The sequence below is a fragment of the Aspergillus fischeri genome, genomic scaffold, assembly GCF_000149645.3.
Source record: "Aspergillus fischeri NRRL 181 1099437636264 genomic scaffold, whole genome shotgun sequence".
In the NCBI taxonomy this organism is placed as follows: Eukaryota; Fungi; Ascomycota; class Eurotiomycetes; order Eurotiales; family Aspergillaceae; genus Aspergillus; species Aspergillus fischeri.
The window spans coordinates 1820713-1845304 of record NW_001509762.1 but is presented as its reverse complement, the minus strand read 5'-3'; the positions used below and the strand labels follow the sequence as shown (position 1 = coordinate 1845304).

The following is a 24592-nucleotide window of genomic DNA, read 5'->3' as shown; positions in this document are numbered from 1 at the left end:
CGTCGACTGAAACATCTTCGAAAGCAGCGCTCCCACAGAAGTAGGATCAGCGTAATGAGTTTGCTCCGAACCTCAAATATCATGATCGTGTTGTTTTTCCGTTTCTGCTCTTGACTCTTTGAGGCTTACAATCCCTCGATTCACCCTTGACTTGGGTTATTGGTTGATCTCATCCATGCTGTGGAAATCTCAACTTTGCGCATTGAGTATTGTCCTCAGAATCACATGACCTAGGCTTATTTCTGGTCTCAGTCGCAGCTCAACCTTCTGATGCAACAACCAATAATCTCTCCTCAGAACCAATTTACAAACATCTTTCACCTATTGCTTCCAGCATCTTATCCAACCTCTATTGTCCAGCTTTTCATAGCCTGATCTTCCTCCGTGTCCAAGATGGACCGTAGTCTCGATGAGATCATTGCCGAGCGCCCTGTAAGGCCTCAAGTACTCTTTTTCAGCTTGCACTCACTGAAGAAGCTTCACTTGTTTACTAACATGAAAAATTGTATAGCAGAAACAGAACAGAGGTCGCCGTCCTCCTCAAGGTCAAGGTCGTCGCCGTGATGGCGTGAAAAAGGTCCGTCCATATATCGTCTGACAAACAAACTATCGCTCTCCCAGGTCAGCTGTGCTAACCTCCTAGTTTTCGAGCTTCTAGGTCCTCCCTCCTCTTCTCCTTTCGAACCTCCCTATCGCAACATGATCAGTACAGATGTCGTTGGTCTTGTCGTCCTGTCTTACACGGCCTCAAGGCACGCGAAAGAAGCCGCAGATTGATGGAGCCGTTTCCAGACTGCATATTTTGATTTCCAGCTGACCTTGTCTCTCTTTTTGCGTCACAACAGTCCTACAGAGAAGAACGAGTCGACTTGGATCTGTAATTGACCCCGCACAAATCACAAATTTCAGTCCGTGTTTGCTGATAGGGTCGCATTTACAGTGATTGGGTCCACGACAGATATGACGACGACAGAGACAGTGCGTTTTAAACCTGGCTTCGTGGCGATTGTCACGGAGGATTTTCATTCCGCTCTTTTGTTTTAACACAGGTTTCTTTCAGCACGCCCTGCTCGTGGTTCCCGACGTCCACGCGGTGACCGTTACTCCCCATCGCCCGATCGGTATGTCTGGCTTGGATTTACTGCTGAAGCACTTTGTGGGTGTGGCGGCTAACTCCTGCAGCAGCGCACCCGCCGGAGCAAAGATTCGCGTTGAGAACCTTCACTACGACATTACGGAGAGCGATCTGGAGGTAAGTGCCGATCAAAGAGCATATGACACGTCGTGCTCGATCAGTTAGCTGATGAGTTCTCGTTTTAGGATCTGTTTACTCGGATCGGACCTGTCTCAAATCTATCTCTCGTCTATGATCGGGCTGGACGCTCCGAAGGTGTTGCTTATGTTACGTACAACCGTGCGAACGATGCGAGAACGGCGATTGCAGAATTCGATGGCGCAAATGCCAAAGGACAGCCTATCCGTTTGACACTAGTCGCCTCTGGCCCTGGAAAACGGGACCGCAACCCATTTGACAATGTCGAACGGCCCAAGGGAAGTCTTTTTGATCGCATCGAGCGGCCTCGCGACGCCCGAAGCTTAAGCCCCGGAAGTGAGAATGGTGATGCCGATGGCGGAGCACGTCGTCGCCGGGGCCGTCGCCCTGGTGGAGGCGCAGGCCATCGCCGTAGCGACGTCTCGAAGCCTGCCCCCGAGCACATTGACCGGTACGTGCCAGGTCAGCGATCGCCAGTCCGACGAAGCACCAATGGCCGACGGCAGGGGGAGCGGCGAGATGATAGAAATCGAGGCGAGGGTCGCCGGAACCCTAACGCCAGACCTAAGAAGACGCAGGAAGAGCTTGATCAAGAGATGGATGATTACTGGGGAGGCGCAAATGCGGGTGCTGGCGCTGCCGACAAAGAGGTCGTACAGGATGAGCCTCAGCAGATTGCCCCAGCTACGTCCGCTGCGGCTGGTGATGATGACGTTGATATGATTGAGTAGGACATTACCTGCATTACGGTGGAATATAAAGGGTGTTTTTGGCACTGTATTCCATTTTCTTGCTCTTATGTATTTCTCAACTCAAACCAGATTGGAACATCTTCTTGTGCGCAGTTTTCCTTGACACTGGGCGTGTAATATGAGACAATTGATTTCGCATTTATCATGCAGTACTGTTACATTATCTCGATAGGCGACTCAGCATCTGCATTGCAAAGGTAGGTGTTCGAACGGCCCCGGTTATATGCTGATTATAAACTGGACATGCGGCGAGCATAGGAGTCGCGAGACCCAGATGAGTTGATGGATAGTCGGTATTGAACACTGACCTCGTCTCATGGGAGTAAGGGTCACCGTAGGCTGGGAAACTTTTCCATAGGCGCAGAAACCTGTATATCTACCGCCACAGCCCATAGGGCTCCCTGCATGCCTTCCAGAGCTTGATTGTTCCATCTTCACTTCCTGTGCCGTACAGCTTACCGTCGGGAGAGAAACTGACTGACCAGATTGGGCCGTGGTGACCCTTTTGGACCTCTAAGATAGCAGGTTAGCATGGCCATACGTTTTAGAAATAGGAAGTTTCCTATGCACGTACCGAGCTCTTCTTCGGTGCGTAGACTGTACACCCGAGCCCAGGTATCGTCAGCACTGCCGGTGACCAATCGGCCGGTATCATTGTTCACAGCGGCGCTGGCGACCTCGTATCGAAAGTCCATCTTCTTCAGAAGCCGCCCGGGGGTGACACCATCGAAGAGGTAGACACTCTTTCCGGCCGCGACGGTTAGGATACCGGGGTCATTGGGTCGAGTGGCGAGGGTGTTGAGCTCGCAGCTACCTATCGTGCCTTCGACAGCATACTCGACGACAGGATGGCGAGAACGAAGATCCCACCAGCGGATCTTCCGATCCTCTGCGGCTGTCGTGAGGATGTTGTAGTCTTGATTCCAGACGATGGACTTGATTGTGCCTCCGTGCACGCCAGGCCCAATCTCATAGCTTGTGATTGCACTAGCCCCATTGCCGTTCTCCCCGGCCGACGGGGACGTTGGTGAGGAACTGTTACTACCACCGCTGCGTGTCAGATCAAAAATACGTAGCTTTTTCTCGAAGCCTCCAGTGGCTAGAACCTGAGGGGACGATTGGATCGGGAATGCCACCGCCCGACAGATGTGTGAATGCTGGAGGGTGTGCAAGCATTCACCAGTATGAGTATCCCACACCTTCCTGGGGATTAGTATTAGCAGTCCCGTCGATGTTGCTGCGGTACGAGGAATCTTAAAACATACGCGGAGAAATCTGCAGCCGCAGTTGCTGCAATGTTCGCGTCCGTCGAAAGACGAGCTTGCCATACAGCTCCCTTGTGGCCAAGGAAAGTGCCAATCCTGAGTTGTAAGCCTTAGTCAAGCAATTGGTAACGATAGAGGCGATAACCACCTACCAGTCACCAGTAATGCCATCCCGGAGCATCGGGTTATTGTCTATCAGAGAAATTTAGCTTAGTCGCGAGGCAGACATTGCAGCGGAAACGGTTACCTTTGCAAGCAGAAATTAGATAGTACTGATCGTCCTCTACGAGGGAGGAGAAGTTCAGATGAGGCACTGGACGAGAGTGTCCATGGCAGGTCAAGGGCACAACTTTAGGGATATCTATTTATCGTCAACACATAGGTGAAGAAAAGCTCTCTGAATTGAGAAAGCTTACCTGCCGCCATATTAAAGGTCTAAATGGGCCAGTATATACCGGATCCGTGTTTGTTCGCCTAGTGGTTGATTGGTTTTTTGCTTTCAAGCTTGGTCGGCCGTGAAGATTGTGGTTGATCAGTGCTTGGACATCGGCTTGAAACTGCCTATCAACGATCAAAATATGAATTGACAGGTCATAGAAGTCTTCAGAGAGACGTCAAGGATCAATATAGGTAATGATACAGGAAAGATTCGTCAATTTCATCAAATCATCAATATAGATTGGCGGGGTAATCGTGATGAGGCAATCGGAAGAGAAAGAAAGGTTATGAAAGGTTGTCCAGCAGTAATCCCAACGGTAAACAGAAGTAGATTAGTACTTGATCAGACCAGTTAACGGAAGCAAACAAAGGAAAGACTCCGACTCCAAAGAGAAGCAAGACAGGAGTCTCGAGGATACTGAGTCAAGCAAGTAAGCCTACCTGTTCTGATAGCTCCGTTCGTTGATACTCCAAATTGTCGGAGTTTCGTTCAAAATCTCCGATTGCTCACGCTAGACTGAAAGCAGTGAAGATGACCGGCACGTGACGTGTATACTTCTACTTCTGAGCTTGGACAAATATTCCTGCTGATGTGTCCTCAATCCTGATCTAGTATTCTATAGAATTTATGAGCACGCGGATAACTCTAGTCGGTGATAGCAAGCAATAGGTCAAGTTCTCCACGGTTTTGTCCTAGCCATTGTATGGTCCATCAATGGACTCGTTCGTCTCACTTGTTTTACAAAGGCAAAATGAGGCGGTTAATTCAACAATTGGCCAGTTAGCGTAGTGGTCATCGCGTTTCGTTTACACCGAAAAGGTCGCCGGTTCGAACCCGGCACTGGTCATTGTTTTTTGTATGTTTTTGATACACAATGGAACAGGACATAGTATGAAAGTTATCATCTACAATTTTCCATTTAGCATAGCAAGTAAGTAAGAAAGCAATCCGCCAGAAAGCAAGATCGAACACCGCCAGTGCATGTTAGCAGACACAGTACACTGTTCCTCGACATGCCTTGGTGTAGCCAACATCGCTTGAGAAGCAAAGACATTTAAAGGTGACCCCATGGCAATAAAGCAACATGCAATTGATCATAGCCACGATAGAGCAATCCGCTACAAACTAGGGGCCAACGACAATAATAAGTACCGATCACGCCTCCCCAAAGAGCTTGAGGAACAGATAAAAGAATCCAGAAGTGTATCTTGATGGATGTATAACCGTGTAAAGCCAACGCCTCACGAATGGTTCATCTTTTGCCCATATATCCTTGCGGGAGCCAGCCATAATGGTCTTGCAAATCAGACGACTCCTTTGCCGCAGACTGGCGAGCAACGCAGTCGGAAATTCCTCGTTCGAATGCCACCTTTCCGTTTTGATTCTTTCTTTCTTTTTTTGTTTTTCCATTTCTCAGGCTTTCCTTCATCCATTTTTAAAATCGAGGCGAGTTGCAAGTCAACCGTATATCCGAGCAAAGAAGGGTAGCATGACCACCAGGGCAAGAAGAAAAGAGTCAAAAATAAGAGGCTCCACCCGCGCGAGACGAGGAAGTGGCAGTCCTCACGAAGGTAAAAGAATGGCCGTAAGAAGAACCGATGCAAGAGGGAATCATGAACGCAGGACAAGCCCACTACAATAAGGCCACTTGAGTTGAACACTGTTTGTCTCCCATGGTGGGGCCGAGAAAAGAGGTATCGCGAAAACTGGAGCACAATTACAAGTAAGGGGCAGAAAAGAAAGTCCAAGGAGAAGAGATTGCGATGAAGACCAGAAACAAAAAGAGGCTGGGTATGTGAAATAACTCGACTAACAAAATCAGGTGAACCTGAGCAAATGCGAATTCCCGAAAGCTTTGCCGGGATCTGAATACACAAACAGCATAGAGCCGAAGAAGAGTACAGCCTCACCAAGGGAAAGACATTAGAAAAGCGCCCACAGTACCATGCTATGAAAAACAAGAACGAAAAACCGGACGGGAGATGTAAAAAGCAAGCAGTCAAGGCCAGAATACCGTAGTCCTTACTCCCAGGAGGTAAAGGGGAGCCCTCCGAATGCTGATCTAGCTCATGAAAATCCAGGACTCCCAATGCGCCAGACTTGAAAACCCTCAATTGTCATCAAACATGTCGGACATTAATTCCAGAGAAGAAAACGGGACCCGTCTACCGACCCATCATGTAGTCAGGATAGAAAGAATTGAAGCCTCCCACGTTTGATCCGGTAGAAGTGCCGCCAACACCCCCCGTGAGGGGTGGAGTCGGGGACATCAACGAATTCATGTTGTTTCCTCTAATCCCCAAGCCAGAGTTTGAGTTGAAGGACCCGTTGGTGGGCATAGGTGCGTGGGGATTCCCTGGCGGGTGCATGGCCCCATTGTTTCTCAAAGCCATGGGCATCGCCAGTCCCGGCGGCGCAGCAAGCCCAGGCGGTGGACCGCTTACCGTCGAGAACATATGACTGTGAATGCCGCCGAGACTGCTGCCACCAGGGATCGAGCCTTGCGCAGAAAGGTGATTGGACGCGTTCATGCTGCCCGGCTGACCGGAGCGGACACCCAATGGGTTCTTGGAGAAACTCAAGCGAATCCCGGTCTTGTTACTGTTGGAGAGCTTGTATCCATAAAGCTCATTGAGCGCTTTACTAGCCATGGCCACTTCGTCGAATTCAACGAAACACATGGGACCGTTTTGCTTGTTCCGGAAGCACAGGCGCTTGTATCCGCGTTGTTTGGAGAAGAGAGCCTTCAACTCCTCTTCGGAGGTGTCCGGAGGAAGGTTACCCACATAGAGGGTATTGCAGGGAGGGTTCAAGTCGTTCGGATTCGCCGCGGGAAGACTATGACGAGGAGTATGCTGACTACCATAAGGGTATCCATGACCTCCCATCATAGTGTTACCGTTGATTGCCTGAGGAAAGGCGGAGGAAGGCGTCGGGACCCCCATGCGCCCTGAGCCGCCAGGCGCATAATTGTGCAGAGGCGGGGAGGTCATGTTGGTGGACAGAGAGAGGCTGCCGAATCGGTTGGTGGGATACTGAGGATTCGTCGAACGTCGAGGAAGGGTGACCGAAGAAGAATGACCGTTCTCGGCGTAGCCAACGGGATCCTTGAGTAGCTCACCCGTATCTTCGTCCGGATCCTGGTCGATCATTGACTTACCACTAACGCGCGGAAGGTCATGAACGCCATTGCCGATCGGGGACTGGGGAGAAAATATGCTTTGAAGACGAGAGCCTGACTCTGAGTTCGAGGTCAGTGTGTCGCCGTTCGACTGCAGGGACGAATTTGGCGCTGCCAGCTTTTCAAGGCTTTGGAATGTGCCGTTAAAACGAGAAGACCGCGAGAGGTGGCCGTTACCCAACATATTTCGAGTCGCGGTGTGATCAATCGTATTGCGCCTCGGTGGGTTCAACGCCGACGGAACCGGTCCATGGTAGAGCTCAACGATCATGTTGGCATCATTCTGCGAGTTTGGCTTGCCATCCAGTAGAGCGCAGGCTTCTTCAGCTGCAGCCATCGTATTGAAGCGTGCGATGGCGGTCAGGTATCCGTGATCCTCCGGGAGTTCAACAGGAAAGAAATCCGCGTCCACGAAATCTTTCGCAAAAAGCAACATACTGCGCAGCGCTTCGCGACTCGTGTTTCGAGGCAACTTTCGCATCACAATTGCGCCGCCAGTATTCCCACTTGCGGGTCGGGCGAAGCCGTTCAGGGTCTGGGCCGACCGATCGGAATCAGTTAAACGCATGTTGCCAGGCGCGACACTATCGAAAGGCAAGGAGGGACCGAGCGGAGAGAAAGGATAAGAAAACGAGCCGCCTAGAGGGTTCGATGGTTGCGAGGCAGTGGGAGAATACACGTCGGTCGACATCGCATTCTGGGCCGTCGAAGGCGGCTGGGAGGAAGAAAGCGACTGCTGAGGAGGCGACGCGCCCGACGAGACGGAAGGCGTGCGCTGAGTGGTACTGTAAGAACCTGGACTCGTACGAGTAGACTGACTCGAACCGGCACTCATGCCTCGAGGACCAGTAATGTCACAATACAGGTGTGCGATGATAACAATGTATTCGCAGAGTTGATGATGAAAACAGTCGCGGGGTGTCTAGAAAAGGAGGGAAGGTATGTCTGCCGGAGCGAGCAAGAATATTGCGATACGATGCAAGAGTGTCAAAATGGTTCAGTCCGACGAGGATGACGCGCCAAAATATGAAGAATAAATGGATGCACGACGATGTGGTTTCTTTATGTCCTCATCAAGAAACGCGACCGAGTCTTCGAAAGGAGCGCGATTAGGTCTGTGGCAGCTTGGCGGCGAAGGAGGCAATTATGAAGATGGGGGGACCGAGGGAAGTTGTATGAGAATGAGTCGCACAAGAGATCGATACGTGATAAAATTGACAAGGATCGATTAACTAAGAGAGGAATGAGTAATCGAGAAAAAGTACAAGAAGAATGAGGTGGTGTCTGGTGGCGATGAGGCGAAGGAAGAGGAAAGGAGGGAAGATGGATGGGTGAGGTAGATCGGACGAGAAGACGAGAACGGAAGAGTAAAGGTGGAATAGTAGTGTGCAGTGCAGTACGGAGAGAGCAGATAGATGAGAGACGTTTGGGGGGGGGTGCGTCGAGGGGGAAAGGCGGTGGTTCGATACAGTAATTGTACGGGCAGTACCAAGTACAGAGAGAGTGGAACTGGCTTTGGTGAGGTACGACGGTAGGTAGGTGTGGAAGGGAAAGTTTGGAACTTTTGAGGGGGTTGTGTAAAAGGAGGAAGGAGGCGGAGGAGGATTATTACCTATGGCATAGTCTAGTCTACCCGGCTGGTACTGACCCAGATAAGATGAATGGCGACCGAAGAATGATCCAAGGGACACGCGAATGACAGCAGAAGAAGATGATGATGGTTGTGGTGATAGTAATTAATCTAAATGTGCGAAAACAGAGAAAAGGAAAAAGAAAAGAAAAAGAGCGCCTTGAAGGATGAATAATAATGGAATTATCACATTAATTGGGATGAACGATTTCGAGTACCTAGAGTGTCTAAGGTAGTTGAAGTCCGGAACTGGTGCTGAGAGACAACTACAGCGTACTACCAATAGTAGTTCTACTTAGCACAACGCATGAATCTCTCTAGGATTCTCTTGAGTAGCTCCGGTAGACTTTGCTGCGAGATTCGTTGAAAAGATACCTACCTAAGTACTACTAGGTAGACTGTCGCTCAGTCTTAGTAGGCGGTACATCGTGTGGCCCACGGATCGAGTCTGGTTCCGTCCCAGGAGTCAAAGAGACTAAGAGAGTCGAAGCTCGAAAACTACCCTGCCTTACAGTCTGAGTCAGTACTCCGTATCAAGTCTACATAGTACTCCGTACCTACCTTCGGATTAGGGTGGATCGGGTCTGATGATGAAAGGAACGAATGACATTGAGGGGTTCTCTGATTGCATCCATAATTCATCCAGAGTGCATGAGCCAGTCAGGAACCGCGGATGGTGTAGGTGACTCGGCTAGACCCAACTCAGTCGAAGCGCGACCCAGCAAGTTAAATTGACACGACGCGCTATCCAGGGCCCATGAGCGTCGGTCGTCAGTTTGAGCCTGAGAGTCTGGACTGACTGACGAGCACGGGAGTACGAAAAGCAGAAAAATGACAGAGAGGATATTCATACTACAACTAAGTTCTGATAAACTCCGTGGAATATCAGAGTAATGAGGGACATACCGAGAACAGCGATAATGGTTGGGTGGCTTAGCTAATCCACAGCGAACGGTCCGGATGCGTACAACTAGGAACTAGTAGTATCTACCCCGTAAGATAGGCTTACTTAGGGTCCGTCCTAGTCCAGGGGAGGCCGCAGGGGCAGTGCGTGTCCCGTTAGTTGCAGAGGTCGTGCATAAAGGTGGAACCCTTTGAATTATCAATTTATCGACTCTGCCTGTTGCTTCATTTTGTTGAGATGAGGTAACTACTCCGTACTGTCCCTCTCCCTCCTTGTCCAAAACCAATGACGAAGTACCTGAAACGTGTCATTTGAAGGACAAGAACACTCGACTCTGGTTGTATCCAAGCCATCTCTATAGGAACACCCACGGTATCTATCAGAGTTTGTTATTACTCGCATGAACTATGACGGACAGTGATGGAACGACTTCATAACCTGATCGCTCTACACAGGATCACCTTACCAAGGTAGGAAAGCTGTTGTCGTCTTTTGATGACTCTGGATATCCTCGGTCAGGCATCCATGGAATGGTCTCATATCCATCGTCTCCCGCCTCCCAAATAGGGTCGGAGCTCAGAAAATTCATACCATGTGCATGATAATGAAACAGCAGACATGGAAACAACTGACAACATAGACTCATCATGAACTCTTATCAACTACGACTCCGCAGATTATGTAGATGTCCACTCCAAGCATTACCCCTGGACCCCGCTGGGCTCTTGATGGTTTTGTCCACAAAGGCATTCATGGCGAATGTGGCTTGCCCTGGACTCATGGAAAGCCCAAACTCTGATGTTGATCATCCAGTCTAGTCCTTTGCAACCACCAATCATCATATTGGCCCTATGTCGCTACTTACACGGCGTGTCCTCGTCTCTCTAGGAGTGTGGCTATCTCTCTCATAGGGAATGGCTGTAAGGAGAAGGGGAATTCCTGGGGGAATTTGACAGTGTTCCCTGGCTCGCGTGCAATCTGGACGCTTGAAGGCATTGGATCAAGACTTTCGATTATTCAACTATACTTCGATGTTCCATCAAAAGCTTCAGCGACAGGGATATACCTGTCATCGATGACAACAATAACAACAACAACCGGCTCTGGCCTGCCGACAGACTGTCCGTCCCCTCAATTCAAAGCGTGACACATTCTTGTCAGCCTCTTGAATGTTCAGGACACCACTCATTTGACGTACGACTTCCTTGGCGTCCGGCGAGGAAGCGATAGCACAGTGCTTGGCTTTTCTTAGTCGCGTCGAGAAATGAGGGCAATGTTGACATCAACAAAGAATGAGGCATGAAATAGGTGAACCTCTTTCAAAAAGAGGTTTGTGTCTGAGAGGGGCAGCCCTAGGGGCGGAAGCGTAGTAGGCTTGGAAAGGACCATTTGGACATTTTGACATTCTGACGGTGATAGCAAGATCACTCACAGACTACCTAGGCCTCGTGGCTGAGATCACCGTCTAGCGGGAGTAACTCAAACCTCAGGCACCATTGAAGGTACCCTAACCCCAAACATTGCATCAACCGATCGTTTTATTCGTCGCATATTAACCGAAGCCACGTCTCAATCCGCATAATGTACAAAGAATGGTTTCAACCCAAGTATATTCCAGAAAATGACAATTCTCGTAAACGCCGTTTTGAATGCCAGAAAGAGAGTAAATCGCTATCCCAACCAGACGAGTCGAAGTATTCTCAATCTAAACAGAGCCGTCTCAACGGATTGAGCTCTCAAGCCTAATAAAACACGAAAAGTCTGCTCATTCTTTTTGAGCATTAGACTTGGGTTGAACAAGACCAGCCTAACATCGTTGTCCAGTCAGCAAAGAGCTCCGATTTTCTTAAGCTTGCCCACCACGTACCAAGTTCAATAACCGCCATACACCCTCGCTGGGCTGTGCACCAACACCAAGCCAGTACTTTGCCCGTGAGCGATCAAGAGAGACCTCTTTGAATGGCTTTGCGCGCCGAGCTTCCTCTTCGGATAGATTCGTAGGCCGCTGCGGGATAGGATTGTAGGTGCCAATGACTTCAAGGGGTTTCGAGTCTCGAGCCGACCTTCAGTCGGAACAGATAATTAGCACTTTTCTTAACGGTCACTGGGTTGGCAAGTGTCCATCAATCTCAATCTAGATGTCGATGACAGGCAGCGGAACAGTTCAAAAGGGAAAAGAAGGAAGCACCAAAAGGAAAGAGACATACCGAGCCTGTGCAACAACGATGTTGTAAAATGGCTGGTGCTTGTTGCCGAAGCGAGAAAGACGTATTCTGACGACCATTTTCACTATACTGAATCGTTGACCTTCGTAACCGGCAAGCAACGCTGAATCAAGCACTGCACTTTATTTGATGCACTCCCGCGGAAGTTCAGATTGATCTACGGAGGATGTGTTATTCCGGGACTTACTGAGAAAGGACTAGTGCCGATGGTGGAGAACAAAACATCGCGATGATGCAATGCGACTGACAGGCATGTATCTCTCTACGGAGTATATGAACGTGTACTTCTCTAGCGGTGGTATGTCTATCTTACTATACCACACCATAGACAGATATACATTTCCCTCTTGTACCTCCTCTCTTCTAATCTGAGCTTCTAGCTATCATAACTGATTACAAATTGACTTAATCTCTCGCATTGTATGTTCCGCTCTGTTTTCAGAAAACGATATCTCCCCATAGCAGTTCGAAAGTACAGTAGGACCGCCAGGATGTCGTTGAAGGTAGGTAGCATTTAACTCCAAACTATGCTCCCTAGCTCATCTAATATACCAGGCTATCTCAGCCAAAGATGCTGCCTCCCTCGATAAGGACTTGATGGAGATGGGTGGATGGTCCTTGGACCAATTGATGGAACTCGCGGGGCTGTCCGTTTCGCAGGCAGGCATGTGTTCACGCCATGGAGCATTACAACCAAAATAAAAATAACCAGAGGCTAACACACCTGCGATAGTCTACCGTCTTCATCCCCCTAGCGCCGGCAAGAATATCCTCCTCGTCTGTGGCCCAGGGAACAACGGTACGCTTCCATCCCGTCCACAACCAAGAGCTCAACGGCAGATGCTGACTCGCTTCAAAAGGCGGCGATGGCCTAGTAGCCGCGCGCCATCTGGCACAGTACGGCTATACACCCTCAGTCTACTATCCCAAAGAAGGGAAGAATGAGCTCTACCAGGCAAGCCCACCCCGGGAACCACCTCCCAGCAGACCAACACTGATCATCTAGCGACCAACAGCGCCTCAAAACCCAGCTACACAACCTATCCGTCCCTTTCGTTCCAGACTTCACCGAGGCTCTCAAGTCCGCTGACTTCCTCGTCGACGCCATCTTCGGGTTCTCCTTCGGGGGTCCCCTCCGCGACCCGTTCCCATCTATCATCTCCCAGATCGAGTCGTCGTCCGTCCCTGTGCTGAGCGTCGATGCGCCCAGTTCTTGGGACATTCAGAGTGGTCCACCCAAGGAGGGTCCGGGATCCAAATTTATGCCCGAGGCGCTGATCAGTCTCACGGCCCCAAAGCCATGCGTGAAATATTACCGCGGCTGGCACTTTGTCGGTGGTCGTTTCTTGACCAAGAGTATCGTTGAGAAGTACGGATTGGATTGTCCTGATTATCCCGGCATCGACCAAATCGTGGAAGTTGGTGTTGATGCCGAAGGGCGGCTATAATGGCTGCGCCCGCGCTGCTTATGAATTGAAATGAAGATATGGTTTCTCCCTGGCCATCAATCCTACATCGGTGTCTTCATTGAGCACGACCTTATATACAATGTGTATGGAAATTTGCATGATATAAATGCGCGCTCTTTATTGAATGCCATTCAAAAATTCTATCAGTCGATTCGAGCTGGCGTAGCGTTTGCATAGCCTCATAAATAATCAGTCCTCTGTCCTGAAGTCGCAAGACAAAATGCTTCCAATCGCGATGTCGCCCCGCAGACCCTTCAAACCGTGCTGTGGTTTGTCATAATCTACGACATTGCCTCTCTAATCTCGCTAATGACACCTTTGACCCGAGGCTCTTTTCCGCTGCCTGAGCTTGACACCTTCTCCAGGATGTCCTTCACATCATAAATCTCCCTCGCAGCACTCTTGACTTCCTCGCCTAGTGCCTTGATAAGAGTTCCTAGGGCGACAAGGGCACGATACACTGCTTCCGAATCCTTCTCGCTTGCAATTAGCTTGACCAGTTCACCAACGAGCACCAGACCCCGCTCGGATGATTCTGGAGCCAACTCTCTTCCTCCAGAGGTAAAGTAAACCGAGAAGTTAATGTAAAGCGTGGCCACCGCTATGGTGAGATTGCGGCTCGGTGCTGCTCCGCAGTTGCTCAACGCAGAATTGACGACCGCCACAATCTGGTCGAACCTATTCACAGCCAATTGACGACCGGCGTCGGTCTCGAAAAGGTTCGCCAGCATTCGGATAGACAACATCGCATTGTTTACATTCAACGGTGGACCAAATATACCACTCGCCTGAATCCCAGAAACAAGATCTTTTCCACCGTAGTCTGCAGTGGCAATCAGGGGTGTTGCAGCAGCGAGCAAGCGGAGCAGGTCCAAGCCAGGCAGTCTGCTGGTGGCAGGCCACGTGGTTGCAACTCTAAACAATGACCCCAGCCCAGCGTCCACTACGGGCGATGATTTTAGGGCAACAGAAGACTCCAGCTGACTGCACAGCGAAACGACAGTCTCCAACTCAGGAGGACTGAGGGATAAGTCTTTTGACCCCGAGGATGCGAGCTGGTCATTTAATTCCTGTAGTTTCTTGGCAATGATTCTAAGATTAGCTGTCTTGATGGAGAGATATGTCTTCTGCGGAAGGACTTTAGGGCGTGATTCAGGTAAAGTAGGCGTAGGGTCTACCGCTGTCGCTGTGGCATCTCCAGGGCGATAACGCCTCTCCTGGCCCCAGGGATCAGCGCCGGTGGGCGCAGGTTCTTGAACAGATTGTCCAAGGGTTGCGCCCTGTGTGTTCTGGACAATGAACTGCGCGACTTGGTCTAGGTAACTCATAGGCAGCTCGTTATCTTGGATAAATTTCGTGGCCGCTTCGTATGGGTTCTGCGAAATATTGTATGGAAGCTTGAGGGGAGGCTTCCCATCCTCGACATCCACGTCGAAGACATAGTCGTAATCTTGTCCCATATATTCGATCTTCCTCCCACTGCTGGCAGCAGAATCAACCACCGTACCGACAGCAATCCATCCTTGCGAAGCAGCGGACCACGTGTGGGCTGTAACGCTGCCATCTGCTTCACGAATCATCTGCACCTGACCTTCCTTCGTACCGGACTTCTGTTTGAGAAATTCAGGGCCCGGAAGCTTCTCTTTGTTGATCTTGCCGACTTGCTGTTCAGGTATTGCGGATTCCTTGACGGCTTTATCAAACTGTTGAACCACCTCCGGGCTGGCCACTCGCTCTTCATTTCGGCTGAAGATCCGCGTGACACGGTCACTGGCACCCGTAACAATATCGCCATTCTCTCTACAGGCAGCAACGCCCCACACTGAGATTGCGGGATGGGTAATTGTCTGCACACACTGTGTGCCATTCCATACCCTTACGGTTCGATCTTCTCCGGAACTGACCAGCTCGCCTGTCGGCAAGACATCCAAAGAATATATGAAGCTCTCGTGACCAAGAAGCTCGGCAACCAGCTGCCCCTGTAAGGTGAACAGTCGAATGATTCCGTCATTGCTTGCGGAAGCGAAGTGTGCGCCTGAGGGATGTGAAGCAGGAAGCTTACACAGAGCTCTAACGACGTCACGAGAATCTTTAATGCTCTTGACAAGGTCCCCTGATGTATTGAAGATCCGTATAATCTTGTCGGCACAGCCTGGTCAAAGTATGAGCACACTATATCTTTATCTGGAAGCGATAGACGCACCGGTAATGACAGTGTCTTTATCATAGGCCAGAACTGCCCAGACACTGCCTTGGTGACCCTCCATGACCACATCACATTCCCATTTACCGACTCTCCACAGCCTCGCGGTCGAGTCCCAACTACCGCTTACCACCCAGCCTCCCTCTGGGCACACGTCCAATGCACAGACGTTGTGACCATGGCCCAGGAGCATTGCGTCAGCATTGTCGTCAGGAGTTTTTCCGGGTTGTCTTGCTTCTATTATCGTATCCTGGCCGCCAGAGAGTACGAGACCTTCAGGAAATTCGGATGTTGGTGGGTAGTATGCTACAGCGTTGATGAAGGCCGAGCCGTGGGAGGATATGGTGGAATCATAAACAGGCGGCGGGGTAGATACCAGCTTCCACAACCGAACGGTGGCATCTCGAGAAGCAGAAATTACTACATTTGGATTCGGATAGGCCACGGCGCGAACCTGAAATTGAGAATCAAGGAAAGAGTCAGCAGCTGAAAAAGATGGGGATTGCCCTTTGCGGTGACCAGAGTGGCAGGAGTCATTGTCGGGGACGTTCTTACATCATCGCCGTGGCCCTCCAAAGAAGCGGAGATCTTGAAGTCAGACATACATAAAGGCTGCTACCGCAGAGCTCTGTAGAAAGAAGACAACAATCAAGATAGGAAAGAAATTGATGAGAAGGTTCTCTTCTGAGGTAAGGAGATCGTAGGATCGATAGTCCTCCTGTTAGTACGCCCAGTTCATGGTAACCAACAACAGCAGCGGGTGCGGAGAACAGCATGCATCATATCATGTGGGCGGTGAAGTAGGTACATGTGACAAGAAGATACTAGAATTATTATTAATTCAGGGGTAAGACTTCACCAACACAGCTTTAGTTCAGCATGATTCATTGTTGATAGATACACTACAGTAGTCACTTAAGGCTTGTCTAGGTGGTTACAACTACCAACAGAGCATTTATCGTTGGTCAATGAATGCTACTTACCCATAGTACGGAGTAGAGGCGCGGTACCTCTTCATAGATCGAGTAGATCCTGTGAGTGAACAGAACTTATGGAGAAGGTCAAATACATGTGCATCTACTTAGAGCTCTATAAGTATCAATGAGCAAGGGGTCATGACAATAAAACTAAGCCATACTACATCACGAGATATATCACCTATGTATGTCTCAAAAGGAGGGCAATGTCGGGTGCATCACGTGACTGAACACGGACCACATCGTGAGAGCCGAAAAGTTTCTTTCGAAATGCCCGGCTGTCTTTCTTCCACTATCACAAATACCAGTGCTGTACTTCACCACCACCTCGCGGCTGGCATTCTTAATACTAGAGACGCTCAATTTGTCGTGTGCAAGCTGTATAAGCCCATGCCTGCGTGATCCCTGGCTTTGTCCCAGAGCAACAATACTTCCCTCTACCTGAGATCTGATTGAAAATGCCTCCCCGAATACAAAACCAGCTGGTCTCGGGCTCTCTCCTCCCTTACCTCTCCTCCTCTACTTCCTCGACCTCTTCAACCTCTTCCACATGTATCTCCAAGCTCTCACAAACATGCTCCTCTCGTTCCTTTTCCTCCTCGCCCGCTGCTCAGACCAGGCTGCGGAATGAGATGTTCGCGTGGATCAACGGCGAAGGTGCTCAACTGAAACAACACACACCAGGGCGGACGAATTACATTACTCGTCTCAAGGGCAATGCCGGCAATCGACCCTTTCCTCTGAACCCCAATTTCGTCAGTGAGCCCATACTCAGCGAGGAGCTGCGCAATGAGATCCACCGGCGCGTTGTGGACAGAAAGCAGAGTGTGCGTGCCGTCAGTGTTGACCTTGGTGTGGATATGCGGCGAGTAGCAGCCGTTGTTCGGTTAGTAGAATTAGAGAAGCGATGGAAACAACAGGTATGCATGCTTTCATTTTCTTTCTGCTCCGTTTCAGCTCTGCCGGCTATTTGCTCTGTTGCGATGGCATGCTACAATGATGAGAACAACAAAAAAATCGATTAGTCTTTAAGACCCCAAGCTTAACCTGCTTGGGAATGCTTACAACTCCCATATCTGATTTGTGCCATTGCCTCATTTTCTGTTGAAATTCTCGCGTCTCTGCAGCCTTGGATTGCTCTAACACGATGCTTGAAATTTCAGGGAAAGTCGCTAGCATTGCCATACGCTCGTGCAGTCCACGAGATGGTCCCAACCACACCCCTCCGCAATGACCTGGACGCTCGACCCCACGAGTCCATCAACGATCTCCCCGTCCACCGCCTCACCGATCCCCAGATCTTCTACCCCGTCTCCGAGTCCCGGCAATTCACCCGTGTTGACGCCGGTCGCGTGTTCTCCGCCGCGCCCGCCCTGCCACACAGAGAAGTCGAGCGCGACGTGGCCCACCCCGACGAGGCCATCAGCAAGATCACGCAGGACCCAACCCACATCGAGCGCGTCGGTAAGGGCGACGACGAGCAGCAGGTCCTCCAGCCCGCGGACGTGCGCATCCCGCACCCGCACCTGGTTTCCCACGAGCGCCAGATGAAGTCGAACCCCAACGAGTTCCGCGAGAACATGAAGCTCTACCGCGAGCGGCTCCAGCAGGAGGAGGCGATCGAGCAGGAACGCAAGAGACTCGCCAAGGAGCGCGCCGAGCAGCGGCTTGTCCGCGTCCAGCCTGAGACCTCGCGGTTCGAGTTCCGCATCAAGGATGTCGTTGTCAGTCGAGAGGCGACGGGCACGGATGGTCGTGGTGCCCGGGCGCCCGGTCGGAGATACGGTGTGCCTACGTACGACCGCAAGAAGGGACAGATCAAGATCCCTACTCGCGTGGAGGTCTAAGCCCACTCTTTCTGACACTGCTGATCTATATTTGATGAGGGAAGGTCTCGTTCTGCTTCTGCATTTATGAGCTGCTCTTGGTCAGGGAAATGATGTACTGTACAAATATCTCGTGAAGGGTTTGTCGAGCATTAGCATTGTACTTATATTCTGCCATGTTTTAACAATATCAATACCAACCATAAGCTCCGGTTTCAACTCACAAGGGTACCTATGCATACTTTCGAGTCGATCAACATTGCAAATGTCGATCTCAACTACTTTGGTTACAGCTGAATGATGAAGTGCACGTACTGGTAGAAACGTATGCAACTGGACTCATTAGACAATAGCATTGGAACGATTGCCAGTATCAGGATGTCAATCCAGTAGGGGCCCTAGGCTAACAAATAACGGAGAATGCGAAAGACAATGCGGTGATGCATGGGTTCACAAAACAACAAACGCAGAACAAGACATCTCCTTTCGCATGTGAGAGGATGTCGCTAAAGCAGTGAGTATATACAATGGATTCATGCCGCTCAACAAAGGAGATGTTTGTGGTAAACATTGGAAATGGACGAATCAATAAATTACGGGCATCACGTATGGTAGAAGGACTCGAGGAGTAATGGCTATGCTGGGTATCCAATGGAAGATACAGAAAAGCGGGACATGTAAGAGACTGGAGGGAGGGAACAATGTGTAATATCAAACAAAGGAACTGTCCTCATACAAATCATGTGTGTGTAATGACATCAAAGGGGGACATTGAGCCTGAGTTGCAGAGAGTGCAACTGACTACGTAGCATCCAGAGCTTGCTGCTCCTCGTCACCAGAAGGTTCAGTTGGGTCACCCACATGCACGGAGGTAAGAGGACTGGCTGGTGAATCTAGAGTCTCGTTGCCCTCACCACTACCACTTCCGGGAGTTTCCTCAGGAAGGATATCCACGGGCTTGATCAATTCGGGAACGGTGGACTTGCGTTTGCCCGCACCAGGACCTGCGTCAAGCTCCCGGGCCGTCGCGTTGACTGCTCCAGATGACGAGGAGGTCGAGGTTCTACTGGACACACCATTAGCGCCCGTCTGCAGAGGGCTGGTCAGACCTCCATCGGTGGGAGAAGATGACTGGGGTTCGTCGGCAAATCCTCGCCATTTCCTCCAGCCTTCGAAGTCAATCAGAGCTTGCATGCAGCCCCATTCTGTCACCTTCTGCTCCAACCAAGGAAATCCAACGGGCTAAAAATGGGGAGAAAGTCAGCCATCCACCCGGAACAGGATGCACGAAGCGTCAAAATGACATACCTTGGTCAAAAAGTCATTGCAGCCGGCAGCCAGAGCCTCATGCCGATCGCTCTGCAAACTACTGGCGGTCAGAGCGACAATGATAACGGGACTCTTGAACAGAGACAAGTCATGAAGAGTATCCTCCTCAGACAGCGAAACCTCCGATGATGCTTGGTTAATTTCCGGCGACAGAGAACTGGCACTCGATCGTCCCGAGGCCGTCTTGGTGAAGACACCGATCCCGTTTAGGCGCTCAAGTCTCCGGATCTCCTTGGTCGCATCTAACCCGTTCATGACGGGGAGTTGGATATCCATCAGGACCAAGTGAAACCCACCCTGGCGCCATTTCCTCACCGCCTCCTCACCGTTCGCAGCGCACTTCCAACGGACGCTGAGGCGCTTCATGAAGGCTTCCAGGAGCTTCTGGTTGATGATATTGTCTTCGACAATGAGGACATTGATGGGAGGTACCGTGCCTTCAATAAGGCCACCAAAGGCAGCGTTTGGCGATTGGCCGTTGCCGCCCTTCTTCGGTTTTGTGGGACGCGGGCGCGGCGAGGCAACACGCGCTGGCGGCGTGTGCGTCTTGGTCTGAGGCGATTCGGGAGGAGGACCAGGCGGCGTAGGGACCTGGGGCGCTGCTACGGGAGGTTGAGGACACGAGGCCATATTCGAGTCTACATCTAGTCAGTAAGGAATGAGATCTTAACGGTCCGAAGAATAACAGTGAGAGTCCGCGCGTACCTTTTGGATTTGGCGCTGTACCAAGCATTGTGGGTGAGTTGGTAGTATGTCGAGTGAGCGGTGGCCGGCGGGAATGTCGGTTTGCTCTATTGCCTGGTGAGGGTAGCGGAGGCGCCATACCCGTGGTGAGAATAGAAATTGAGGGGGCCGTATGGGCATTCACGCTCGTAGATGAGGCCGACGGATGAGTGGGGGGCGTCGGGGCATTTGGGTTCGCAGGCATGAGCGGAAAGTACTCGCCATGCTCGCCCGGTTCCGAATGGTGATAATATACAGGGTGGCGGGGGGACGGCTTCGGCGTCCGCCGTTGAGGGATATCTATGACCAACGCTTCGTCCACCGTCTGACCACCAGGAAAATAAGTGTCAATGACCACACCTAGCGGTTCCTCCGGACTCAGTATCCGCTCGGGCGTAGACTGTCGGTTGGAACCTTCTCGAGGAGAAATGCGGATCATGATATCAGGTGAATCAAATGTTCTCCCCAAAGAGTTGGCGTACTTCATGATAACTTGATCGCGCAGCTCGTCGACAAGCGAATCTTCCATGGTCGGTACCAGGGTGGCCGAGCCACCTGGCCGTTTGACCCAGATTTTTCGAGGAATCATCTCAGCCTTGACTGTGGCAGGGTGACCGCTGCTCTGGCCGAGGTCCTGAGAAGGTCCGAAACCCAGAAGACCACTGATCAAGTGTTGATGTGAGGCTGGAAGAAGCGACTGACGGCGGACCCCAATGGTGGGGCGCTTCGGAAACGGGGACGACGACGAAGGGCCGACGAAATGAGACGCAGATTCTCCAGAAGAGTCCTCAGCGACAGCACCCAAGGACGGAGTCAATTGAGATTCGAGTAGTGGCACGCTGGAATTTTCTCGGACTGGTCGATATGCAGCTTGAAGCGAGCTTGCGCCAGCGGGTCCTGGCAGCGAAGGCGAAAGGGGAGGGGTCGCCGACGGTGAATGTAGCGAGTCGTCGCCAGCGGGAGTCTGTGGTGTAGAGGGCTTATTGGTAAGTTCTGTGGTCAAGCGGTACTGAAGATCGGAGTCGTTGGAGTCGTTCCGGATACGTTGGTAGCCGGATTCGCCTTCTTGATGCCCCTCCCGCGATTGTGACTTCCCCTTGTCTTTTTCCTCGGTCGGCTGCTTGTGCCGAAGGGTCCTCGTGAATGTCGGCGACTGCTGAATTGAACCGTTCTGTGATCCTTCTTGACGTGAGTTTGCGCCCGATCGGTCGAAGTGGGTGAAGTACTGATCGCAGCCCGCTGAGGAACCAGTAGCAGGACCAGGAATCTCGTCGGGGGTACTGGGATGGTCGAGGGGTATGGAGGAAACTATGCTGTAGGCACGGGATTTGGCATCACCCTCTCCTTCGTTAGAGGTCAAGAGATGAGGAGGTAGGGAACAGGAAAGGTCGGAGGTTGAGTTGGGGTCGACAGGCGGATCCGCTCCGGCGGCCGCCTTTTTCTGAACGTTAACGGGTTTCTGGTTCTGTTTTGGATAGGTCGTAGCCGTGGTCGATGATCGGCGCAGAAGCTTCGACTTGAGCAGCTGCGACAGGCGGCGGTCAGGCATGATGAGGATCCACCACAGTAATTGTCTGATAGCTCAGCTATCAGATAATGTTGCCTCTGAAAGAGAGATGAAATAATAATGAGAGACAGGTAGAAAGAAAAGAAACAGGGCGACAACCGAGAGAAAAAGTCTAGAACACAGACGACAACAAGGAAAAGGAAAAAACAAAAGAGAAGAAACGAAAAGAGCACTGCACTGTCACCTCATTCTCTGCAGTCGTACAATAATATTGCGTTCTATCGAAGCAGCAGCAGCAGCAGCTCAGCGGTCTGGAGGGCAGTTGAAGGAAGGAGCACTGAAGAGCGAGAGTATTCTTTTTTCTCTTTTCCTTTTTTATTTTAGCTCTTCATATTCGATCAGTGGAACCGACCACCCCAGGAGCTGAGATGCTTGGAGAACTGTGAGTCGGGATGAGGGGAAAGGAGATGGTTGGAGAGGCAGAAGAAGTAAGTAAATAAAAAGGGAGCTTGGGGAGTGAAGCTCGTGTATGGAGTACTACTAGAACATACAGATGCAGGCAAGAAGCAAGCGAATCAATTCTTGCTGAGGATGATCTTCCGGAAGAAACGGGAAAGTTGGAGAATCAAAAAGACAGAAACAAGTAGATACGATCTATCTAGACTACCTAGGTCCCTTGTATGACTCTGTTTACCTGAACAGGGATCCGGTGATATGACAGCTGAGAAATAAAATGACGGACAGGAGAGAGAACGCTTGGACCATATCCTATTGTTATCCAACGGTTTACAGACTAAGAAGTGAAAAGATGAAACAAAATTACGGCACTAGTTAATCTGGTTTGATGAGCTCAATATAATAGCTGAACTGCTTGCTTTTTGACCAACGCCGATCTCACTTGACCTCTTGAGGTAGACATTGACTTGAACCTCGGCCTATATATAATCTGGTTTCTTGATGCATGGAGTAGTAATGGGCAATTTCCAATGTTCTTTTATCCTCGCTATTTCTATAGCTCACTAGATGACGCTCTTTAAAGAAATCACTTCCACCCAGTCATGCCTTCTCATTCAATTCAGGCTGCTCTACAACCTCGACTGAAGCTCGCCGTTGGTCCACAGCAATCTGACTCTCAATATCGCCAGGCCTCTTCTCAGCATCATTCACCTGGTCAGTCTCACTCCTGTGCATACTCAACATCTCATCAATGCTGACGCCAGCAGCTTTGGCTTCTTTTCGTAATTTCCGGTAGCGAATGCGCCAAACGATATGGCTCGCGTAGATGCCGACTTCCAGGACGACCCTATCGCCTCACTGTCACTACCGATGCATAACGGCCATTGCTCCTACACGGGTGTAAACTTACACTATGATGTACATGACCCCTCCGAGGATATCAAATGTGCCCTGCGCAGCTTCGAGCAGTCAGTATCCACCCTCCGTTTTGACGAATAAGCAGCATACCTAATGCAAAAAGAGAAAAGAGTCCTCCCAAAGTATCAATGGCCAAAAAGAACCAATCTGCGACGGCTCAGTCAAAGCGTGCCTACACCCAAAGCTTTGGACCACTTACTAAAACCAATCACTCGCCCGTCTCGCTTCCATAGCTCGAAATACGGCGGTAGAAGCCCCGACGCCAGCAGGACAGCCGCAACGACGCCAACGACGACATCTGGCCAGGTGACACCTTTATTGTAGGGTATCTACGCGATGATAAGTATCTATTCCAGTGAAGGAGCCTTAACAGGTGCATCAAGCAGACATACTCGCAATGTGAGGATCAGCAACGCCTCAAGACCACCGAACAGTGTTGCCGTGCCAATTACCAAGGAGATTGCTTTGGTTTGGCTATAGTTGCTAAGGAACAAGATCAGCCCAGGTCCATATCAAAAGGTGAAAGGCAGTACCTACTGATTATAATATAGAACCTGGCCCCAGCTGACTAGCGAAAAGAAGCCGAATATCTGCGGCTGTATTTGCAGCGGTATATTCACTTTCTGCAGTACGAAAGTCAGCATTTCAAGTCCCTCCCAATCACGGAATCACTTGTACCTGGAGAATCAAGTATGCTCCCATAGGCACAGCGCCTATACTCCAAGGATCAGCCATCGAGCTCCGGAACAACGCAGAACCCAAGTGCAACATACAAGACGCCCATAGAAACATCATAGACGGCGGCAGGCCGTCTGTCTTCTTCTGTCGCCAATTATACCATATTTGCGGGATCAGCTGAATGCACCAGAGAACCGTTCCGATAGTTCCTAGTATATTGGACGCCACAGTGACATTCTCCGTGTCAGCCATTCTTGTATAGAGTCGGATTTCAGTGACTATAAACCTGGCCGCTCCAACAACTTGTCCACCAAGTACTGAGAGGATTTTTTTTGAAAACAATAAAGACGTAGACCCAGGGATTATATATCTCAAACAACGATCATTCTTCCACAAAAAAATTACAAAATTAGAAACTGTTTGAGTCCGTCCAGCCTTGCAGTAGAAGAACAAATCTAGTGACGATGTCAATGCAGGTCAATGCACAACATAGCAAGCATCACTATGCCCTGCGGTAGATAGCTATGTGGTTCTGTTCAGTTCTACACCAGAAGCTTGGTTGAAGACAAGGAAATCCCTTCAGCTAGCAGACAAGCCGTGGACACCAGGGCCGGTACAAGACTCAAGCATTTTCATGACTTTCCAACTTTTCTTGAGAACAGTCAAGAATCGAGATCTCCCCAATGCAGTCTCCACGACTGCACACCAGACATAGCAAGGCCCATTTGCGTGGCAGCAAGTGTGGTTCTGGCTTGCGGGCAAGCCATCTCATTGGGGGATCCGACAATGGAGAACTGGAGATTGGTCTTGGGGACTAAGACTAGACAGGTAAACCAC

At 50.4% G+C, this 24592-nt stretch overlaps 9 protein-coding genes and 1 non-coding gene across 10 annotated transcripts; 4 read left to right on the top strand and 6 right to left on the bottom strand.

Annotated features, from left to right (window-relative positions):
- Window positions 1-393: 393 nt before the first annotated feature.
- On the top strand, window positions 394-2004 carry NFIA_078970 (putative RNA binding protein; the record flags this gene model as incomplete). Its single annotated transcript, XM_001259852.1, has 6 exons — window positions 394-432; window positions 512-577; window positions 846-877; window positions 941-978; window positions 1050-1252; window positions 1321-2004. The coding sequence occupies 6 exons, from the start codon at window positions 394-396 to the stop codon at window positions 2002-2004; spliced, it is 1062 nt and encodes a 353-aa protein (XP_001259853.1).
- Window positions 2005-2401: 397 nt separating this feature from the next.
- NFIA_078960 (WD40 repeat domain-containing protein) lies at window positions 2402-3716 on the bottom strand (the record flags this gene model as incomplete). The annotated part of the gene is made up of 6 exons (XM_001259851.1): window positions 2402-2538; window positions 2600-3228; window positions 3291-3386; window positions 3443-3482; window positions 3538-3651; window positions 3707-3716. The coding sequence occupies 6 exons, from the start codon at window positions 3714-3716 to the stop codon at window positions 2402-2404; spliced, it is 1026 nt and encodes a 341-aa protein (XP_001259852.1).
- A 787-nt stretch (window positions 3717-4503) lies between these two features.
- On the top strand, window positions 4504-4576 carry NFIA_078950. Its single transcript has one exon. It is a non-coding gene; the product is annotated as a tRNA-Val (tRNA).
- A 1318-nt stretch (window positions 4577-5894) lies between these two features.
- NFIA_078940 (RNA-binding protein) lies at window positions 5895-7745 on the bottom strand (the record flags this gene model as incomplete). Its single annotated transcript, XM_001259850.1, has 1 exon — window positions 5895-7745. One exon carries the CDS (start codon window positions 7743-7745, stop codon window positions 5895-5897), a length of 1851 nt encoding a protein of 616 aa, XP_001259851.1.
- A 3464-nt stretch (window positions 7746-11209) lies between these two features.
- NFIA_078930 (mitochondrial 37S ribosomal protein bS16m) lies at window positions 11210-11728 on the bottom strand (the record flags this gene model as incomplete). Its single annotated transcript, XM_001259849.1, has 3 exons — window positions 11210-11251; window positions 11312-11507; window positions 11652-11728. The coding sequence occupies 3 exons, from the start codon at window positions 11726-11728 to the stop codon at window positions 11210-11212; spliced, it is 315 nt and encodes a 104-aa protein (XP_001259850.1).
- A 432-nt stretch (window positions 11729-12160) lies between these two features.
- On the top strand, window positions 12161-13117 carry NFIA_078920 (NADHX epimerase; the record flags this gene model as incomplete). The annotated part of the gene is made up of 5 exons (XM_001259848.1): window positions 12161-12172; window positions 12225-12333; window positions 12403-12468; window positions 12530-12624; window positions 12686-13117. 5 exons carry the CDS (start codon window positions 12161-12163, stop codon window positions 13115-13117), a joined length of 714 nt encoding a protein of 237 aa, XP_001259849.1.
- A 302-nt stretch (window positions 13118-13419) lies between these two features.
- On the bottom strand, window positions 13420-15534 carry NFIA_078910 (WD repeat PLAP family protein; the record flags this gene model as incomplete). Its single annotated transcript, XM_001259847.1, has 2 exons — window positions 13420-15290; window positions 15342-15534. 2 exons carry the CDS (start codon window positions 15532-15534, stop codon window positions 13420-13422), a joined length of 2064 nt encoding a protein of 687 aa, XP_001259848.1.
- Window positions 15535-16776: 1242 nt separating this feature from the next.
- Window positions 16777-18165, top strand: NFIA_078900 (mitochondrial 37S ribosomal protein mS45; the record flags this gene model as incomplete). Its single annotated transcript, XM_001259846.1, has 2 exons — window positions 16777-17238; window positions 17482-18165. 2 exons carry the CDS (start codon window positions 16777-16779, stop codon window positions 18163-18165), a joined length of 1146 nt encoding a protein of 381 aa, XP_001259847.1.
- A 780-nt stretch (window positions 18166-18945) lies between these two features.
- NFIA_078890 (response regulator) lies at window positions 18946-21745 on the bottom strand (the record flags this gene model as incomplete). Its single annotated transcript, XM_001259845.1, has 3 exons — window positions 18946-19386; window positions 19453-20111; window positions 20179-21745. 3 exons carry the CDS (start codon window positions 21743-21745, stop codon window positions 18946-18948), a joined length of 2667 nt encoding a protein of 888 aa, XP_001259846.1.
- A 1014-nt stretch (window positions 21746-22759) lies between these two features.
- Window positions 22760-24007, bottom strand: NFIA_078880 (PQ-loop repeat-containing protein; the record flags this gene model as incomplete). The annotated part of the gene is made up of 8 exons (XM_001259844.1): window positions 22760-23006; window positions 23070-23118; window positions 23168-23224; window positions 23277-23406; window positions 23470-23560; window positions 23615-23700; window positions 23756-23790; window positions 23851-24007. The coding sequence occupies 8 exons, from the start codon at window positions 24005-24007 to the stop codon at window positions 22760-22762; spliced, it is 852 nt and encodes a 283-aa protein (XP_001259845.1).
- Window positions 24008-24592: the final 585 nt, after the last annotated feature.